Here is a 21466-nt window from a genome sequence, read left to right as displayed (position 1 = left end):
AAGTGTGAGTGCATTGGGGCTCCTGAATCCATTTTCAGGCTTCTAAATAAGTGGCCTTGTCACAGTTTTGAGGTAACTGCACCCGTATTTCTCTCTTCATGGTCCTTCAAGGGCCATCCTCTTAAAGGTTTCTGGCTTCCAGCTGTCACCTCTCTTGGGTGGAGACCCGTGTCTCACTGCCTTCTGTGAATATATTGAAGTCAATGGAAGTCTTTCCCTTCAATTCAATGGATTTAGATCAGGATCTTACTCATTTTTTGAAAATGATGTCCTGTTCTTTTATTGCACTTTTCATCTGAGAATCACAGGGTGCTTTTTTTTTTTTTCAGATGGTGAATATTTAATTTTAATAATTTAAGACAGAAAACATCATATGGCCTCTATAGAAATCCATGGTACACCCACATCTTGAATACTGCGTGCAGATGTGGTCACCCCATCTTAAAAAAAAGATATTGGAATTGGAAAAGGTTCAGAAAAGGGCAACAAAAATTATTAGGGGTATGGAATGGCTTCCGTATGAGGAGAGATTAAAAAGACTGGGACTTTTTGGCTTGGAAAAGAGACGACTAAGGGGGATATGATTGAGGTCTATAAAATCATGACTGGTGTGGAGAAAGTAAATAAGGAAGTGACATTTACTCCTTCTCATAACACAAGAACCAGGGGTCACCAAATGAAATTAATAGGCAGCAGGTTTAAAACAAAGGGAAGTATTTTTTCCACACAATGCACAGTTAACCTGTGGAATTCCTTGTCAGAGGATGTTGTGAAGGCCAAGACTATAACAGGGTTCAAAAAAGAACTAGATAAATTCATGGAGGATAGGTCCATCAATAGCTATTAGCCAGGATGGGCAGGGAAGGTGTCCCTAGCCTCTGTTTGCCAGAAGCTGGGAATGGGCAACAAGGAATGGCTCACTTGATGATTACTTGTTCTGTTCATTCCACCTGGCATTGGCCACTGTCGGAAGACAGGATACTGGGCAAATGGACCTTTGATCTGACCCAGTCTGGCCATTCTTATGTTCTGATGTTCTTATGTTCATGCCGCATTCCATGTGAGGGTCTCCTGAGTCCTGGTCCCAGCTAACCAAGAGACCATATTGAATATTTGTAAAGGAAACACCTTTCCTCTCCATTTCATGTATCCCAGTCTACACTATAGAAGTGTGTCCAGTCTTTAGTTTAATTTCTAAAAAACCTTAGCTGTTGAACTGTGAAAGCAATACAAAGCATTTAGATTTGCGCCCATCGGCTGCGTGTGTGGTGGTGGTTTCTTTATTATTACACTCTTTTCCCAGTTGTTTCTTACTCCAGGAAGGCAAACTTAGATACAAACAAAAAAACCTTCAAAGCAAAATTTGGCTGAAGCTGCATTGTTTTGCCTGGTTTGGCATGAAACCATCAGTTCCTTCCCCAGAACCCATGGGAAGGAAGGGGCTTTCTCAGAACTTGGGCCATGTTCTCTCAGGAGTTCAAGTACTTGGACCAAGTTTTGGATTTGTAACAAAATCAGAAGCCAGGCAAGTTCCACTTGGCTTCAGGGTCAATGAATGAAATACGTACACAGTTCTAAGCTCAAGTCTTCAAATCATCCCCCTCCCCCGCCATAGCTTTTATTTCTTGCGTAGGCTTTTTATGGTATGCGTTTTGACATTTTTTTGTTTGCTTGTTTTGTGTGTTAGTTTTGAAAATCTGTGCCCAGACTAATTCAGTGGGCTCGGTTTTCAAAGAACAGCGCTTAGAAAATATGCGTTAGCTACACAAACACATACTTTGGCTCTTTAGTATTCACCTGTCTTGCTGGGGCAACTTGACTGTCAGTTCTTGAAAATGTAGCTTTTGTGAATTCCAACCAGGAAGCACTTGTGCTGTACATCATGATCACACACGCTAAAAGCATCTGCTGCCCCAGCAAAGAAACATCAGATGGGATTTGATCTGCTGTGTTTCTTCTCACATTAAAGTTGACTGGAGCCAATTCTTTCCTTTTGATCCAGGTGTGATGCTAGCAGCCCGTATATTCGTCCTGTTGGTTACTGCCAAGAAACTGGCACCCCACTGACAACACCACCTGGTATGTTAAAAGCAGGATTGTGTTTCTTGCTTCAGTCAGAAGTCCTGCAAGCTCTATCTCCTGCATAATTATAAATGTGCAAGTTACGAGTTCTATTCAGTACCCTTCTTTTATTGCCCGAACAGGGTTATTATTAATGCACACTGAAGTGCAACTATATTTGATTTCAATAGCTCTTTCAAGCCACTGAGTTAGGGCTTGGTCGTTTGGGATTGAATTGAATTTTTGGGGAGGAGGCCTTTGGAGGTAGACGCAGTATTTCCTTGAAGGTGAGCTGGAAAAAAGAGGATCAGTCTCATGCCAACGAAGATGGGGGTATGGAATTCCTGGAAAAAGAGGAGGAAAGATTGGAGTCCTGTATGTTTCTTCTGAATTGAAATTGAGATATTAGCAAATGGAAAGGATAAAATCTGCAGGAAAATCGTGTTGGTTTCAGGCTTTAGCAGGTTTTTTTGTTTTGTTTTTGTTTTCTTAAAAAAAAATCATGTCCACTTGGTGCTGGATTGACAGTCTTGTAGCATGAAGTTCTTTATTTGCTTACTAGGTTTAGCAGCATCGGTGGGAGTGGGAGCTTCCTTCACAATGGAAAGCTAATCTCTGTTCAATTCTTGACTTCTCTGGGAGTCCTCAATTTGCCAGTTGTGTAGTTTTGTGATGTGCACGGCTGTACAATGAGAACAACACCGAGACTCACAACTTCAGGCTACTAAGATGGTGATAAATAGCAGGGATAGAAAAAAAGACGTAGAACAGTTTTTTAAAATGTAGTTTGCAGTGTGCTGCGAAGGAGAGCATATCCCACTGCTGTTGAAATACAAGAAATTAGTTTACCATAATCTCAGGAAGTTAACGGGAGAGATGGAGCCTTTCCCCTCCAGGCTACTAATTTGTATCCAGCCTATGGATAAGTAGGAAGTGATGGAAAGTCTCAACCATCTGACAGCTGTTCAGAAGCCTGCAATATAGGAAATTAATTTGGTGATCTCCATTCATATCACAAAAACCCATGACTGGCTCTATTTGGCAACTTACTCAAGAGACCAAGAATTGATGGAGCAATAAAGAAATGAACTACCCTCGTTTCTTTAAATGTGGGTTGAGGCTCATGGTCTGTGTGCTGGAAGTTTGCACTGCTACTGCCTGTACTGTACATTTTCTGTGTGAATAAAGAGGTGGCTTAATTCTGCAAGGATGTCAATCTGCCATCTTTTGTGAGAGCTCAGTTCACAGAATAGCCACGTATTACATAGCTGTGCTCCTGTGGTGGTGGTGGTGGTTTTGTAGTTGATTGGGGTTTTTTATAATTTAACGCTTAAGATAGTCCTTCATCTTTTCCAGAATACAAGGATTCCAAAAGCTTCTCATGGGAGAAATATTTGGAAGAAACCAGTTCCCAGGCAGCCCCAGCAAGAGCATTTAAACTGGTTGGTGAAGTTCTTTTGTCTCACTGGGTCAGAATATTACTATAGATTGTGCCATTCTCAGTCCCATCCATGTCAGGCAGGCTTCAGAGTGGGGCGTTCCCCATCTCCACGCCACTGAGGCACCCCGGATCTTTGCTCTGAGCCTGGGTTTAACATGGCCCCTCAGGAGGACTCTCCGGAATCCTGTCTCCAAGCCCCAGACTCCAGAGCTCCCTTTGGAGAGGAGCTTTTGCGCAATTCGTAAAAGATTTTTAACTGAATGTCTCTGTTTCTTCATTGGCTTTGAAGTTTTTCTCCTCAAAACTGCTAAACTAAAAAAAAAAAAAAAATCTTTTGGCTTTGTGAGGAGGGTATGAAGAGCCGCACCTCCCCTAACCCATAGAAATAGCAGATACAGACAGCAATCTCCTGGCACACTCATCAGGCGGCTCCTGGGACCAAGGGGAAGCTCTCAGCCAGCGAGTGAGAGGCCCATGCTGAGACTGTCAAGCAGGCCACATGACAGCTCCCTTCACTGAGAGCAGGCTAGAATCATTTGCATGGAATCAGAAGGTAGCTTTGTTTTTTTGTTTTTTTCCAAAGCCCTCTCCCCTCATACCTCTTAGGCATGCGACCCCTATTCCCACGGCTTGCCAAGGAGGAAACGTTTGCTGGAGTCTCCTGAATATCAGGGGAAGGTGAAGTCCCACAGCAACAACCCAGAGGAGCAAAGCCCTGCTCCCGGCTAGCCTGTACGCAAGGTCCATGCTCAGATGGTTGAGAAGGCCACAAAGATTCCACCCTCCTTGCAGGAGCTCAGCTGCCATGAAAGGTGTCAGTGGCTGCAACCTTTCTGATACCAGAGCCAGTCTCCACTGATTCCAGCTCACTCCTCATGCTGTGTGGTCAGTGCTCACTGAGCCTGGAGCCAGCAGCCGATGAAGTGATCCCCTTCCGTGGGAGATGGACCTACCTCCTCTCCCCTTCAAGTCTCCAGGAGTCCCACAAGAGGGAGTGACTACTAGTAATTTTCCTTCAGGAGACATGCAGGATACATGCCTACAGACTGTCCTTTCGATCTCCTTGGTAATGCACTCTCCCCCTGCCTTTGCCCCTCCCTCACTTTGGCAAAGGGATTTGGCCCAGGACCTGAAGGACATTGTTCACAATCAGCACAAAGTCTTAGCTCCTCCAACAAGAGAATCTCCCCACTAGAGCCTCCTAAGAGGAGAAATTTGTAAAGCTAGGGCTATAAGCGAGATACCCCAGACTTTCAGCTAGCTTTTCAGAATTAAGATTGAATAGAGGACTAACTTCACAGGTGCTTGTGGTGTTAGAAAATGAAACAGCAAAAAAAAAAAAAAAGAAAGAAAATCCTTAGAAAAACTGGCAGAGTTGACCAGGAGCTGTGTAATTCTTCCTCACCTGGTTTAAGAGGGTCTGATGAAGGTGGAGTGGGAATTCACTTTCAAGACTTACTTGTACCTAACGATTAAAAGGGTCTTCATTACTCTGCCTAAAGTTAAGCCTGCTGCAGCCTCCTTATTAATGGGCATAATCATACCAGCTGAGGGAGTATTCCTGCCAAACACACGGACAAGAGAATAAGATCATCACTCAGACTAAACTTGGGTACAGCAGCCTCAGCGCTGAGGTTATTGGTTGAAGTTTTTTATCATGGAGGTCTGTGCGCAACTGGGGAGTCATTGTGAGTGGGCAAAAAAGTCCCGGAAAAACCACTGAATAAAATCTACTTAAAACTAGATTTCCCTAGTGGCTTTTTCAGCATTGGTGCTTCAGCTGGCTACATTTGTAGTACATTCAAAACTTCCAGAGATGTGTCCCAGAGGTAACTGTGGCTTCACTTGAAATATTTTATTGGTAAACTCTTTGGGGAGTATGGAGACAAAGTAGCCACTGCGGCTTTAGACAAGAGAATAAATCCCTCCCTCTTTCCAGTGAGAGAAACTTCAAACTATCTTATCCCAACAAGTGTTCCCTTTGAAGTCACTGCTCCTTCAGGTCCTAGCATAGAGATTATACATGAGGAAGAGGCCATTGCTGTTGGAAGACCACGTTTGGGATTCCAAACCATCCAGTCTTAAAAGCTTCTCTTGGTTTTGGGTTTCTCAAGTCTGAACCACTCCCCCCTTTTATGAGGCTTGCTTCAAGATGGGCCCTCAGAAAATGGATACTTGAGGCAATCAGGGAAGGATGCTCAATAGAAGTCACTCGTTGTCCCAGGGACAAGTTCATGCTTTCCACAGAGTTTATTAAAATAAAACACTATCTAAAGACCCTTCACAGCATCAGAAGACTAACGGTGCAATAGTCCATCTCCTCCATGTTGGAACTATAGAACGAGTTCCATGGAGAGACAGATATTTTGGAAAGAGGGCAAGATTCTTTGTGATTCAAAGAGAAACAATGGCCTGCAGCCTCTTTTACATCTCAGTTCTCTCAACAAGTCCATAAGGAGATCAATATTTCAGGTAGAAATACTGAAATCCATCATTACGTCATTGTCTTCCAAAAGTTTTAGAAATATGAAAATAATCCTTCTGGAGATACAATCGGGGCGAGTCACCCAGAGATACTTTAGCTTCCTGCTGCAATAGAAGCATCTCAGTGTAGAGTTGTGACTTCTACACAGGAAGACACAAATGCCAATGTCATCCCTCCCTTCAAGTGAAAGGAATATGTGTCTACCCTTGTCCGATGACCTTCTCGTCATGTTCTGCAGGGTCCAGCAGCCATTGCCAAAAGCCTTCAGAAGCATGGCTTTGAGCAAACAAGTGGAAGGGCCAATTACAGCCCTCATAAAACTCTAGCATATAAGTTATTGTCCAAGGCATTCTTTATTTCAGAAGAGAGATGGAAAAAGATAGTGTCTGATTTGTCCAACATTAGCACACATCAGCTGAGATTAAAATCTCTGACTCAACTCCTGGGCTAGTAGGGCTCGAGTGTGGAGACCTGGCACAATTCTTGCTTTGCTTCCAGCCAGCAATTGCAGCAAATGAGTATATAAAGATCTTGGTCCAGATCCAGTACTAGCATCTCTTGATGAATTCATTTTTGTGTGTGTGATTAATTCTGTATTGATTTCCATAAAGAACCAGACAATGAAAAGTACAAAAAGGTAAATGACCTGCAGCGTGTTTATGTTTCAAATACCACATGCTTTATGGGATCTCCAGTAGAATTATGCAAAGTTACAACTTGTCTGGTCTTGCAGCCTTGACAATACAAAACCAGGCAATACTACATAGACATAACATGTTAGGAGCAGAATAATGGTAACAAAACAGGAGAAAACGTACGTGAATAGGGAGAAGGGGTGGGGGAAGGAAAAAGATGAGGAGTTAGGAAGAATGGAGGACTGGCTTTCTTCAAGCCATCTCAACATTTTATTTATCCAAATATATCTAGAGATATGGTCCAAATTTCTTCAAATTAATTGAATTTACCCAGAAAGCAATTCTTTATATTTAACAGCTACCTCCTGTTGGGTCCGGAGAAGCTGATCCTCAGTATAGATACCAGATCCCATGTAGCGGGAACACATCTGGACTCCTATATGACTTGAGGGAGAGGGGAATGGTCCAAGGAGGAGTCATGGAGTATAACCTGTCTCATGCTTTGGGCCATCAGACACTCCTCCATTTACAACAGATGATTCTTCAGAAATCCAGTGTATATATAACTGCTCAGAATGCAGAAAACCTTCAGCTTTGCTTAGAGAAGTAACCTTGTTCTTGTCCTGGACAGAAGCTCTTTTCCTCAGGGTTCAATGCCAAGAAGGAAAGTCAGGGTCAGTCAGCTCAGCAAGACACACTCAGAACTGAGGGAATGCTGTCTCGATCAGCTCGCCTTGCAGTGCATCACAGGCCAGGTGGGCAGCCTGTTGAGGAACCTGTTTGCATCCAAGTTCAGTGGGAAAACCAAAAGAGGTGCTATATGAGGAAGAGAGACTCAAAAGTAGAGGCCGTGGTCCTCTTATCTCAGACGTGTGCTGAAAGACCCTCCCTTATGCCTTCCCCCTTCAGCCACTGAAAGTAAAGATGGTAAAGAAGATTGTGATTATAACCACCTTCAGGTCTTGGTTCTCAAACCTGAGTTAGACGTAACTGGAACCTCCTCTCAAATGATATATATAAACACACACACTCTCTCTTCAACAGGGACTTATCCTGAATCAAAATCCAATGCTGCCTAACCCATCAACTGGGAAGGTGAGAAGATGTACTTATAGTCACTCATTCTAAGAAAGTGATAAACACCCTCCTGTCTTGGAGGAAATGCACTAATTATGTCTGTGTCACTTGAGGTTTAGATGTTGGGGTTACAACGGACACATCAGAGCAAAGTCAGCTGAAACAAAGAACACTCTTGGTTTTACAAGATGACCTTACCAGGGGGCTGAAGACCAGCACTTTTTGGAAAGATAAGTCAATGACTGCAGGCATATTTCACTGTAAGAAACCCATGATAATCTCATCACAGTCCCATAACACACGTCGGAGGACCACTACTCTTATCAGTCCTCTTGCAATGTGCAGTCCCCTGCCATGATCTTAATCTGTGGGCTACAAGTCCTAATAAAGCCACCTCTCAGCTTCATAGCTGGTAGGTCTCTTCCTTTTCTCACTGAAAGTATCTTGCCTGTTCGCTGCCTCCTGGTCCAAGGGGGTTTTGGAGCTTGCTGTCAATGAAAGCGCGGTTACACACTCTATCAAACATGGTATATCAGTGAACTAACCCGCTCCGCATCCCCAAAGTTACTAAAGTCTGCCTCGCACAATAGGAAGTGGTATGTTGCTCTTCTGGTTGAATCCAAACATCCTAAGGAAGTAGAAATGCAGGTTCGATGTGAACACAATAAATATAGCAAAGGTATTCAAAGCCTTAGGTACAACTCCTCTTGTTACTATCCAGTCTGTGAAAAGAGCAGCGGTTTTTGTGGGTGGAGAGATCACACACCTGTTCTGAGGAGGTCCGTCATTCTCAAACACTTTCTCAGATACTATAGAGTCAACATCCTCACCTCTGCTGGTGCAGTGTTTGGTAGAAGGATGTTACAGGACAGGATGCCCCTGTAGCCCTTAAGTTCCTTTTCAGTTCTACGTGGATAAGCTGAATCCTTCCTCCCACCATAGGGATGATTTACTGTTTTCTACATCCTACTGTGAAGGCTGCCTGATATGGAGGGGACAGAGAAAGGGAAAATTCTGTCTTACCTATGAATTTTCATTCGAGGACCCTCCGTGTCAGTCAGTCTGACCCTCCCTCAGAGGACTGTATTATGCGCAGGGTTTTTTTCTGACTGTTGTTTACTTGTTAAATAGTTTGAAAAGGAATAGGGTGTTCTTCCAGGATGTCATGTCCCAGCTCTGCTGCACATGGTTTGAATTGAGTAGCACTTGTAAATGTTTCTTACAGGTAGTACTTTTCAGCTTTGGAAATTGTTCTAAGCCCAGGGTCAGAGCAGCGATCTGCCCTGCATCCAGTTGCCATGGAGAGAGGATGTGACTTTGTGTAGTATCCAAAGCGTTAACTAGAGATTGCTGCATCCTGAAGCCAAGGAGGCTACATTACCAGGAAATCTTCAAAACGTTCAGTGATTTTCTTGCTGGTAAAAGGTGCCAGATTGACAGCCTGGGATACTTGCTCTCTCTGCTTATCTGCAGAAAAGGAAGAGCACTGGTAACCGCAGGGCCATCTTCCGCATGCAGTGTACGTCAACCCTGAGACGGAGGGACTATATCTAAGATGAAATGGTAGCAGGGTCTCCATGCCCATTAAATTAATGGCCTATGCTGAGACTACCAGCAGTAGGACCGTTTGTTGCCAATTTTGACAGGGGTTTATGTGATGTGAACACATGTCCACAAATGACTGAAATGAGATCTGCCAAATCACATCACCTAAATTATGGAAGAGAGCTGTCAGATGATGGTGTCTTTCAGTCACTACCATCCATAGTAGTTAGCTGTCCAGTGTCCTTCTAAAATACCTGAGGAGGTGAATGGATCATACCCTGGACCCCAGTAGGAGTTCTGCATGCAGACACAGGGTGGTTAATAGCCCTGTGTCTTTAAATCTATGGTGTCAAGGTCATCCTGAGAATTAAAAAAAAAATTTAACCTTTAAGAGGGAAATAAAATCTGCCACCAGTAAGAAGTACGAAAAGCTCCTCTCTGTTGCTCAGATTGTCCCATTTGTGGCCTTTGGCTGTTGGCAAACTGCCAACGTAACCCATCAGGAAATCCCGATTTTGGTCTCAAAAGTAGTCAGTGGCTTGCAGGCGTGGGGCTCAAAGTTACAAAGGATTGTTTGTGGTATGTGGAGGGACTTACCTATTTATCCAGAAAAGATAACTAGTACTATACAACTTGAAATGATGGACTTTTCACAGTTCCACTTGCAATCTTCTCTTACAGCGTCCAGCCCATGGGTTCCAGGTTACCACAAAGCTAGAGGCTGTGGACAGGAGAAATCCCATGTTAATAAGAGTGGCAACAATAGCTGAGAAGGAGGACCATCGTATCAAGGTATGCCTTTCAAGGAAAACACTGTGCCCTTCTGCCCAGGAATACGGATGATTTGAGGTACAGAATGTGCGTAGATTGGCTCCTCCTTGTTATGGAAATGACAACAAGCAGGAACACCTTACAAATAACAGATCTGGAAAGCAAAGCTGTCCAGTCTAAAAATGACGTTTCGTTTGTTTGTCCCGTGTGAGTCGTCACGTTACTGCTCACTATTGTCAGATACTAGTTTAATTTAACTTATTTTGGAATGACATTTGCTGAAATGGTTTTGCCTTCCCTTGAGCAATTTCTGCATGATCTATGTGAATGAATGGAACATTGATATACTACTGACGAGAAGTTCATCAGCAACTTCTAAGCTCCCCTTAACAGTGAACTGAAAAGGGAAACCCATAGTCAAGATGAGCCCAGGTTTATGTGGTGAGCGGCTCCACTCCCTATGGTGTAATCGGCACATAAATGCATTTTTATTTGCCTTTTGATTTCATGTAAATATACTGCTGGTGAAAGGTGCTGGTTTGCCAGTCACAGAGACCGAATGTCAATTCACAAAACGGGGGCAGTAGCCATGTGAGCTCCCTCAGCAATATGCTCTGTACTGACATGGAGGGGACCACCATTCGGATGAGAGTGGAGTTCTATCCATGGCCCATTCAGTTCTTGGTCTCTCCCCTGAGATCACTAATGAGAGTCAAGTTTTACCAGTTATAGTGCTGTAATTAGCATTGTGGCCACATGTTCATTGGAAACGACCAAGAACATCAACTCATATCATCTAAACCACCAAACAACCATTAGATGGAAACATCTTTTATTGGACCAGCTGCTGTTGGTGAGAGAGACAAGCTTTCGAGCTTACTCAGAGCTCTTCTTCAGGTCTGGGAAAGGTACCCAGTTAAATACAAGGTGGAACAGATTGTTTAGCCTGTATTAACACACATTTCAAGGGACAACTCAAGGTGAAGTGGCCTCTTAACACCCCTGCAGTCATAGAGGGAATGTAAGGGGCAGGAGGCAGCTGGATGGGGGTTGTTAGTGGGTTTGTTACTGGGATTGTTGTTGTAAGCCATTAATCCAGTGTTTCTCTTCAATCCTTGTTTTTTAGTATCTAGCAAAGTTATGAATTTAAGCTCCCAGGCTCATCCTTTGAAAGTGTTGTGCAGAGGACTGATAGGTCAGATATAGAATGATCGCTTTGTGAAAAGTGTTCACGCACAGGTGATGTGGGGTTTCTGTCTTTTATCCTTTTCCTGTGTGAGTTCATTTGAGAGCGTTGAGTTCATTGTCTGGTTTCATCCACATAGTTGTTATTGGGGCATTTAGTGCACTGGATGAGGTACCCCACATGTTGTGATAGGCATGTGTAGGACCCATGGATCTCGAAAGGTGTGTTGTGTGGGGGTGCTAATCATTGTAGAAGTGGAGCTATGGCTGCAGGTTTTGCATTTGTTGTTGTGGCACGGTCTGGGGCTGCTTTGACTTGGTGCGTGCTGATCTGTGGGGAGCCTGCTTCTGATGAACTTGGCAGGCAGTTGTTTGAAGGTCAGAAAAGGGGGTTCAGGAAAGATTTCTTTCTGTGTTGTCCTCATCAAGTATGGGTTGTAATTGTTTGGTGATACAGTGTATGGGTTCCCATGTGGGTTGGTAGGTAACAACTAGGAGTGTGCAGTCAGAGGGCTTTTTGGGTTAGGGTTGGTTTTTTTTTTTGGTCTTGAAGCAGTTCTTGTGGGGTATTTGGGTGACGCATTCTATGAGAAGTAGATTACAACCCATACTTGATGGGGACGACATGCTGAAAGAAATCTTTCCTGAATCCCCTCTTCTGGCCTTCAAACAACTCCCCAACCACGCCAAGCCCGTCAGAAGGATGCTCCCCAAAGACCAGCACACACCAGCTCCGAGTGGCACCAGACCCTGCCGTAACAATAGATGCAAAACCTGCAGACATCGCTCCACTGCTGTGATGATCAGTCCCCAAAGGAAACTTGCACAACGTCTTCAGAAGACAAGCCTAGGAACTTAAATTTGAAATGTTGCTAGAAACTAAAAATCACAATCTTATAAAGACACTAGATTTATGGCTTGTTACCAGGGATGCTAGAAATCCATTTGCCACAGAAGAATGTTGGAATTTGTGTTTTTACAGAGAATCTTGAGTTTTTACATTTTGTGAAAAAATAAAAACATACACAGTGGAACCCCTGTTATCTGATCAAATTGGGACTGGAGCCAGATTGCATAATCAAAAATTCAGATAATCGGAGAATGGGCGGGGCTTGGGCTGTCAGCTTAAAAATTGTAAATATATCAATAAAATATTGTGTTCAGCCTACATATATTGTGCCTAGGGAAACTACAGTTCAGCATTTCATTTTAATCATGGAAAAACATGGATTTGTATGGTTTCTTATTGGAGAATATGGTGGGGAGCATCACAGAAAACTAGGATCCCTAGATCCCAATGATCTGTGACCCACTAACCTTTTTTTTTTTTTTTTTGGTCCTATGACTGAAGAGGTTTTAATGGGCCACTTCACCTTGAATGGTCTCTTCTAATATGTGTTAACTACTTATGCTAAACAATCTGTTCCACTTTGTATTTAGCTGTGACGCTCTGGCTTAGCCTACACTATCAATTTATGTCGGTATAACTACATCACTCAAGGGTGTAGATTTTCCACACCCTGAACAATGTAACTATACCGACTAATCCGCAGTGTAGACAACACTATGTTGATGGGAGGACTTCTCCTATTGACATAGCTACTGCCTCTCGGGGAGGTAGAGTATCTATGCCTCCTGTCGGCATAGGTAGCATTTTCACTAAGCCCTACTGCAGCGCAGCTCCACTGGTATACCTGTGCCGCTGCAACGCTATAAGTGTAGACAAGCTCTCTGAGTACCTTTCCCAGATCTGGAGAAGAGCTCTGTGTAGCTTAAAAGCTCGTCTCTTTCACCAACAGAAGTTGGCCCAGTAAAAGATATTACCTAACCCATCTTGTCTTTCTAATATCCCGAGACCAACATGGCTACACCAACGCTGCAAACAGAAAGTTCTAGTTATTCAGTGCAAAAACTGTACTAACTCATTTTCCATAACGGCATTTTTGGATTCCTAGAATGCAAACCAATTAAATAAGCAATTGAGCTTGCAAATATTAAGCCCGAAGATAAGATGTGACTAAATAGCCATGTGTCCCGTGCGTTGTTGAGGGCCCGAAGGTTTGACTGTGTCACCAGAATCTTTGTTCTTTGTAACTACAGATGCAGGGCTTCGGAAAACAGTAGTTACATTGACCAGGTCAGAGGGAGGATTGTGTGACATACAGCATGGAAAGTTGCCACCCCAAAGGAAATTTTTATGAAAAATTGAGCAAGTTAAAACAGCCAGGGGAGGGGCTAAAATGAAAGCTGAGTCCTAACCTTAACTCTCTCCCTCACTGCTAGTGTGGTCTGTACTTGTTTGGCTTCCCTTTTAGATACATTTTGACGGTTGGGACCACAGCTATGATTTCTGGGTCGACGCGGACAGCCCTGACATTCACCCTGTGGGCTGGTGTGCAAAAACCGGACACACCCTGCAGCTCCCGCTAGGTGAGGGGGATGATGTCATGCCATTGCGTTACATTTTTCTTCTCTTGCCTAATCTTCAAGTGCAAAAAATATATTGTTTAACTATTTTCATTACTAGGTGCTGCTGATATGATGGGAGTAGCAGGGCAGGGGTGTCCTACCCCCGGCTGCCAGGGTATTGGTCATGTCAGGGGACCCCGATATGGAACACATTATACGTACGTGCACCTGGGCTGTAAGGGATAATTTTCAAAGCTTGACACAAGCGTTTTAGCTGCCTGACTCTTATTGTCCATGGGAACAGTACAACTCTATCCCCTTGCACTGCATGGGTCTTGTTATTCTGTAGATACTGTCATGTCTTTGGTTGCAGCTCCCTCTTGTGTCTAAATGGACTGCTTGACTATCCGTTCAGCTTGCACTATTGGTATCGGAAACTAGATTGTATTTCAGTGGGACGATGATTTCTACCACCCGCTGCCATTAATGTTGTTCCTTTTTATAAAATAACATACCTGAAAGCAACACACAAGATTTAAGGGAGAGGGAGCATGGTGGAGTTGTTAGTGTTTTGCTCTGCTACTGCTTTCCTAGGGGAGCTTGGAGGAATCAAACTCTCTATTGTCTTAATTTTCTTCCTCTGTAAAATGGGATCATACTTGCCTATCTCACATAAGGGTTGCAAGGCTTAGATACTTATTGTCTATAATAATAATAATACCTCATTTTTATGTGGTGTAAAGTGCTCTAAAATTCTCAGATAGAATGGGCAATGGAGGTGCAAAACATTGCGTGAATTTCTGCATAAGCCAGGAGGCTAATGGAGAATAGCTATTGTAAAGCAGTCGGTGCTGTCTAGTAGATAGAGCCCAGCACTGTGAATCATGTGATCTTGGTTTCTAATCTTGGCTCTGTCACTGGCACTCTGTAACTTAGTTTCTCTATCTCTCAAATTGGGCTAATAATACCTAGATCCCAGAGAAGTTTTGAGCCTTCATTTATTATTATTTTAGGGTTACCATTCGTCCGGATTCCCCCGGACATGTCCGGCTTTTTGAGCTAAAAATAGCGTCCGGGGGGAATTTGTAAATGTCCGGACTTCCCCCACCCCGATGCAGAGCGCGCACGGCTAACAGGGCAGCCGGACGGATGGTGCGACTTACATGGGGCTCCGACAGCCAGAGAGAGCCCCTCCTCCTCTCCCCTGCAGCAGAGATCACTCCCTCCCTCCCTGCATTCGCAGATCGCCTCCGGCAGTCTGGAGCTCCTCCCCCGCTCCCCAGCGTGCCGGGACGAACGGCTCAGGCCGTTCCTGAGCAAGTTCACAGAGACATTAGGTGAAGGCCAACAACAAGGGGGCCAGGGGGTCGGAGAAGGGACAGGGAGGTTCTGGAGGGGGCAGTCAAGAGATGGGGGGGGGGTCGGGAGTTCGGGGGGGGCTTTCTGGGGGAGGGTGTGGATAAGGTTTTGGGCAGTCAGGGTACAGGTAGGGGGTAGGGTGCTGGCGGGTATTTGGGGGGGGGTCTTAGGAGGGGGCAGTTAGGGGACAAGGAACAGAGAGGCTTAGGTAGGGGGTGGGGTTCTGGAGGGCAGTTAGGAGCAGGGGTCCCAGGAGGGGGCAGTCAGGGGACAAGGAGCGGGGGGGGGGTTGGGAGTTCTGGGGGGGGGCTGTCAGGTGGCGGGGTGGGGAGAGGGATCGGAGCAGTCAGGGGACAGGGAGCAGAGGGGTTTAGATGGGTCGGGAGTTCTGGGAGGGGGCTGTCAGGGGGTGGAGAGTGGTTGGATGGGGCGTGGGAGTCCCAGGGGTCTGTCTGGGGGTGGGGGTGTGGATAAGGGTTGGGGCAGTCAGGGTACAGGTAGGGGGTAGAGTCCTAGGGGGCCAGTTAGGATGGGGGGAGGGTCTCAGGAGGGGGCAGTCAGGGGACAAGAGTCAGGGAGGCTTAGGTAGGGGGTGGAGTCCTGGGGGGCAGTTAGGGGCAGGGGTCCCAGGAGGGGGCAGTCAGGGGACAAGAAGCGGGGGGAGGGTTGGGGGTTCTGAGGGGGGGAAGTGGGAGGGACAGGGGCGGGGCTAGGGCAGGATGGGGCGGGGCTAGGGCAGGGCTAGGGCGGGGCTCCTCCCGTCCTCTTTTTTGCTTGCTGAAATATGGTAACCCTAATTATTTGTAAAGCTGTTCCCGACAGAGCAGTAGAGTGGGCATACGCCATAGTGGAGAGGGACTGCCAATGGAGGGCTTACGCTGTACTTTCACTTTCACTTTTCTTGTTAGGAAACTCACTCTTTTGTACTTTCGACATTGCAGTTTCACTTGGCTTGTCAGATCAGCTCACCTTGATGCTCCCTTTGTCTCCTCCTCCCACAAGAGATCTGGTGCCTGGGTTTGTGCTGCTCTGTGCCTGAAACACCCGCTCTTGACCCTGTGCGCCATGCAGCCTTACTCTCCTCTTTCAAATCCTTCCTCAAAACTCTCCTTTTGTCTAGTTGTCCATCACTGACCTCTGCTCTGGGCCAGATTCTGCTCTCATTTACATTGGTGTCATCCCGTTGAAGTCACCTGTGCAACTCAGAGCAGAACCCCCTTGGCAGGTCCTCCTCTGGTCTACCTTCCCTCTTCCATGCCCCCTAGCATGCCTCTACTGCCAATTGCACATGTCTGGCATGCAGCTGCTAAACAGACTGTCTGCTCCTCAGGGGTCTTCTGCCCACATGCTTTCCCTTGCTCTATTCCCCCAAACGGCTGCACTCTCCTGGGCTTGTTGGTGCATGCATCCCTGATTTGGGCAGGGTGGGCATGGAAGGGCTAGATGAGGCTGTAGTAGAATGTCTTTGTTTTCAACACAGGTTAGTTGGCTGCCCGTATTCCGAAGTTAACCTCAACAGAGAAAGCTCATTACAGGATCGCCTCAGTGGGGAGAGGCCTTCACCCAGCAACAGTGTCCAGAAGCCCAAGAGACCAGAGACTCCTGCTCCATTCATAGACCCACAGGAGGACTCTCCACAGTCCAGGTGAGGCTGGCTTTATTGTTGACCAGAGCTCTGCTGATACCCAGTGTCTGCACTATCTCACAAGACTGAAAGACGGGAGTTAACAGGATAGCAGTTAAAGCACTGGATTCATCTCTCCTCTTTATACCTGTGACAAAGAGCAGGAGCCACCAGACAGCGGTGTGGAAGGCAGATGTATCAGCCCTAGAATGGTAAAGGCCCTTTTCCCCATGAGCTGAAATGAGGTTACCTCAGGTCAACTAGGGTCCGAGTAAGGGCTGCTGATGACCTTTAAAAAACCTCTTTTCTGGTGAGAGGGTGAGGAGAGATGGGAGACAAGCTGCAGCAATGAGAAAAGGCTTCTCCTGGATGGAAGGCTCCTCTCCTCCCTGCAGGGGAAGCAAACCCCCCCCCCCCCAGTGGACTGTTTGGGGAAGAGCTGGCACCCAGAGGCTAACATAACAAGGCAACACCCCCAAGAGGAGGCAGGGGGAGAGATTCCCTTTTTGTGTTATGAAGTTGTTTCTTTTTGTTTGGCTGAAAAGCGCTCCTGGGGCCTACCCTGAGGCTCACCTTGTAAATACTAAAGAGTAAAAGCTCTCTGGAGCGGGACTGATTTACTCCAGGCCTCCACCACCAGAGGGGGGAATGCTGAGCTCTGCGAGGTGAAGCAGGTGTCTTGCCACAGTACCATTAACCCTCGCCCTGCACAGTCCCAATATGGGACACTGCACTTGTACACTCTTTACATGGTCTAAATAGGTTTCTTTCCTCCTTTATCCTGTTGCCCTGGTCAAATTCCAGTAAGGAAATTACATTCTATTCTAGTGCCATAAATATTTCCCTTGCCCTTTCAACTGGATATAGGCTTTTTCTTTACTACTTGTCCTGAAACGCTCAAGCAGGGTCGCTGTGTGCTGTTAAACCACTGCAGCATTCCACCCTGGAGGTGGCTGCATTTCAGGGGCAGGAGAAATGATTTCTTATCGTCATTAAGTGCTTTGGGAGCCTTTATGATGGTGCTTTATGAATGCAGTTGCTGTGGGAGTGGAGTATCATTCAGGAAAATCTGTGTATCAACCCCATGGCTGCAAGAGTCAACCGAAACATATTACTGGTTAGAGCTGGGAACTCAGGGATTAATTGCCTAGGCCATGTCTATGCTACAGAATTAAGTCGACCTATGTTAGGTCGACTTACAGCCACTGCAGTAATTATTGCTGTTTGTCCTGTCCACACAGCCCTCCTTCTGTCAGTGGTGTGCATCCTCACCAGGAGCATTTGCACCGACTTAAAAGAGACAGTGTGGGGGCCTGAGAGCCCACTCCACTCCACCCCACTCAGTTTCAAAACAGGGACCCTACCAGCAGTGAACAGTCACGGCTCCGACTGTCAGCCCCCCTGACAGCCAACAGGTGATGCAAGTACCACAGTGACTATACAGACACTGCGTCACCCGAACTACATCAACCCAAGCTTTACGCCTCTCGTCAAGGTGCATAACGGGCAAGTTACAGCGGCAGGAGGAACACCCTAGTGCAGGGGTCGGCAACCTATGGCACGCGTGCCAAAGGCAGCACGCGAGCTGATTTACTGTGGCACGCTGCTGCCAGCTTGGGGTCACCGCCGCCGGCCCCGCTCAGCCCGCTGCCGGCCTGGATGGACGGAATCCCTGGCCGGCAGCGGGCTGAGCAGGGCCGGCGGCTGGGATCCCGGCTGGCAGGGGCCGGCGGACAGAACCCCAGACCAGCAGTGGGCTGAGCAGGGCCGGCGGACGGGACCCCAGCTGGCAGGGGCCGGCGGGCGGAACCCCAGATCGGCCTCTGTAAATGTAAAATGTATGACTGGCACGCGAAACCTTAAATTACCGCGAATAAATGAAGACTTGGCACACCACTTCTGAAAGGTTGCAGACCCCTGCTGTAGTGTGTACACTTACATAGTTAGGTCAACTTAAGCTGCCTTATGTCGACTTAACTTTGTAGTGTAGACATGCCCCTAGATTCCCGTAGAGCCAGAACTGCAGATCTCAGCACTTTGCTTCAGTTGTGCTATTTATTGTGGGGGGGGGGGGGGGGTTGTCTTTTTGATTAAATGTTAATGTTCTGTCTGCTTTGCGTGGAGGTTAAAAATCCCTGGATGTGTTTAGTAGGGAGAGGGTTTGCCTCCAGTGCAATGTATTTGGCCAAATGTCTCTTCCCCTCCCAGCACTGTTCTGTGTCCCCTGTTGCCAGCCTCATTCCCAAGGTGGCTGCGTTTCAGTGGTGCTGTTCATAGAAAGATTGTACGGAGCTGTGGGACCCTTGTGGGAAAACAGGCAGGATAGAAATGTAATATACTGTTGTTTTAAACAATTCATTTCCTGCTAGTGAGAGGTTTGAGTTTCCTAGTGCAAATCTTCTCCCTTGCTTCTGCTTCTGCCTTGCCTTGCACAGCTGCTGCAGCTCCGTTTATGCACCAAACTTAGCCGTGAAAACTTATTTAAATATTATCCAAAGGTATCAAGGTTTAAAGCTCTTGATGCACCAGAACTGATGCTTCCATGGTCCCTTCCTGCTGCTGAGATCAGAGCCTGGGCTAGCGAGGGATGATTTCTCTCACATCATCTCCCTGCATCAGTGCTAAGAAGAAAAGTGCTGTGCATCATTAACCAGGGGGTGGGAGTGTAAGGTTTAAACCACGAAGTGGTGCTTAGAAGTTATTTTCACGTACAAGTCAAACAACATCCAGCATTCCCGGAGGAGTGGAATGTATGAGTTAATTAGCTTCAATTATTGTCTCGCTAGAAAATCTTCCATGCAAGATAGTGAAAGATCGGGTCGAAGCAGCGTCCACAGTCTGTCAGAGCAGTCTGAAAACAGTCAAGAGAAGCATTGGATTGAAGAGGAATCATCTGCAGATACCCTCGCCAAACCAAAAAAGTAAGTGAGACTTTCAGTGAACTAGTGGGTAAGTTTCCCACAACAGCAGCTATACCTGAAATGGGGAAGGGAAGCAGTTGCTGTGTGGAGCAGCCAGTTTGTCCAGAGGTTTGCAGTTTGTATAGTGAGATGGTGAGGTCCCATTTAAATTTCCCCACATTTGGGGGAGGATTTCTTTCCTTTGTCTGCAATGGATCCAAATCTGCATCTCCTCCTGTGAATTTAGCAGCATGGCCCTTACCCAAGAGATGTCTGGGGATGGGTGGAGAGAGACTAGGGGATGTGATTGCCAGTTCTAAGGAGGAAAGTTCTTGGTTTTTGTAAAAATCCCATTAACACTCATTGCAGAAAAACAATTTGTCTCTCTTGTTTGTTTTGTTACTTTGACATAACTGATTTATGCTTTCAGGGTTGGGTGCTCGCATGCCTATAGAAAGCTCCAGCTAGTGAAACAGGAATACGAAGGGAAAGGTTGGTTGATTTTGTGTGTGTGTTTTAGGTAAAGAAACCATCAAACCATTTGGTACTTCACAGCTTTTGAATCTTTAGTACTTCACTCTGGTGACTGCTGCGTTTTAGCGGCAGGCAATTATCTCAAGTGTGTGCTACAGTCCAAATCACTCCCCTCCTCACACAAATGTATTAAAGCAAATGTTAAGGGCTCTTAGAGGTATCAGATTCAATGCCCTAGAGTTGCACCCTTCTTCACAGCTACTGCCCAGGAAGCAGGAAGGCAAGTTAGCCGGACCTCTGACACTGTCCCACTGATGGACCCTCACCCCTTTTATGGAGAAACTAGTTTCTAAGGGTGAGGGGGGTTTCATTCCCCATTCACTCCTGGACCTCTCTGCTGAGATGGCTTTATGGTAAACACGTGTCCACTAGAAGCTGGACTAAGAGTCACTGTCTGCTTTCCCATGGATCCCATCAGACAGGCATCACATAGTAGCAGTTTTGAATCCTGATTTTTTTTTTCTTTAGGCTTTTAAAATTTTTCTAGTTTTCAGAAAATAAGAGAGAGGCCACAACAGAGCAAGGGAGGGAATATGGAGTTTTTCCTCTGGCAAGTTGTGGGTCCGTTTTTAAAGAAAAGGTTCTTACTGGTTGTACTTCCGCAAACTGCATGTTTAACTTACGGATTTACTATAAAAAGCCAGTTCAGATAGCCACGCAGACCTAGCATTTAGCAGGATTTAACATTGTAGTAAGGTCCCAGTAAAAAATAACTAAACAGGCAGAAGCTGGGGCAGATGCCTTACTATTTCTTATTTTTACCTGGTGCTCGTCACTATGATCAGTCGTATATGCCCCTGTCAGCCAGAAGTGGCTCTGGCTGTCTAGGGAACATCCATCTGTTCCAGTTAAGTTCAGCTTAGACACAGGACCGGTGCTTCCACTAGGCGACCCTAGGCGGTTGCCTAGGGCGGCAGGATTTGGGGGGCAGCATTTTGCCGCCCTCAGCAGAAATTCAGCAGCGGGGGGTCCTTCTGCTCCGGGTCTTTGGCGGAAATTCGGCGGCGGGTCCTTCACTCACTCTGGGACCCGCCGCCGAATGCTCAGAGGAGGAGCGCTGCCGCCTAAGGCGGCAAAAGCCCTGGCGCCGCTCCTGCTTATACAGAATCATAGACAACAGAGATGGACAGCGCTATTAAGTTATTTACTGTCATGCATTGACCTACCAGTGCCTGATAGTGTCTTATTCAGGGCTTTGTTCTGTCTGACTTTAAAACAATGGAGCTGTCACAGTCACTAGGCAGACTGCACCTGCAACCCCCCTACCTCCCCCCGGTCTGGTCTTGTGCATCTTTTCTCGGGCCTTCAACCATCACTTGGCTCCAGGTGGACTCATACAATTCTCTCGCTCTCAGACCAGATCCTGGGTTGCAAGGCCCTGTGTATTAACCATGATTATCTCATTATGTCCGACTTAAGCTCAGACCCTGCCATTCTGTT

At 46.2% G+C, this 21466-nt stretch overlaps 1 protein-coding gene across 1 annotated transcript in view; it reads left to right on the top strand.

The window, feature by feature from the left end:
- Positions 1-21466, top strand: part of LOC135893937 (lethal(3)malignant brain tumor-like protein 4) — a 76636-nt gene that overhangs the window by 32822 nt on the left and 22348 nt on the right. The window contains exons 12-19 of the mRNA XM_065421907.1: positions 2003-2079; positions 3418-3503; positions 9926-10036; positions 13516-13630; positions 13728-13827; positions 16449-16613; positions 19379-19513; positions 19923-19984. Coding sequence (XP_065277979.1) covers positions 2003-2079; positions 3418-3503; positions 9926-10036; positions 13516-13630; positions 13728-13827; positions 16449-16613; positions 19379-19513; positions 19923-19984 — 851 coding nt within the window. The remainder of the gene's footprint in view (positions 1-2002; positions 2080-3417; positions 3504-9925; positions 10037-13515; positions 13631-13727; positions 13828-16448; positions 16614-19378; positions 19514-19922; positions 19985-21466) is intronic.

The sequence above is a fragment of the Emys orbicularis genome, chromosome 23 (assembly GCF_028017835.1).
Source record: "Emys orbicularis isolate rEmyOrb1 chromosome 23, rEmyOrb1.hap1, whole genome shotgun sequence".
Classification (NCBI taxonomy): Eukaryota; Metazoa; Chordata; order Testudines; family Emydidae; genus Emys; species Emys orbicularis.
The sequence above is the reverse complement of the archived record's forward strand: the minus strand, read 5'-3'. Positions and strand labels throughout refer to the sequence as shown.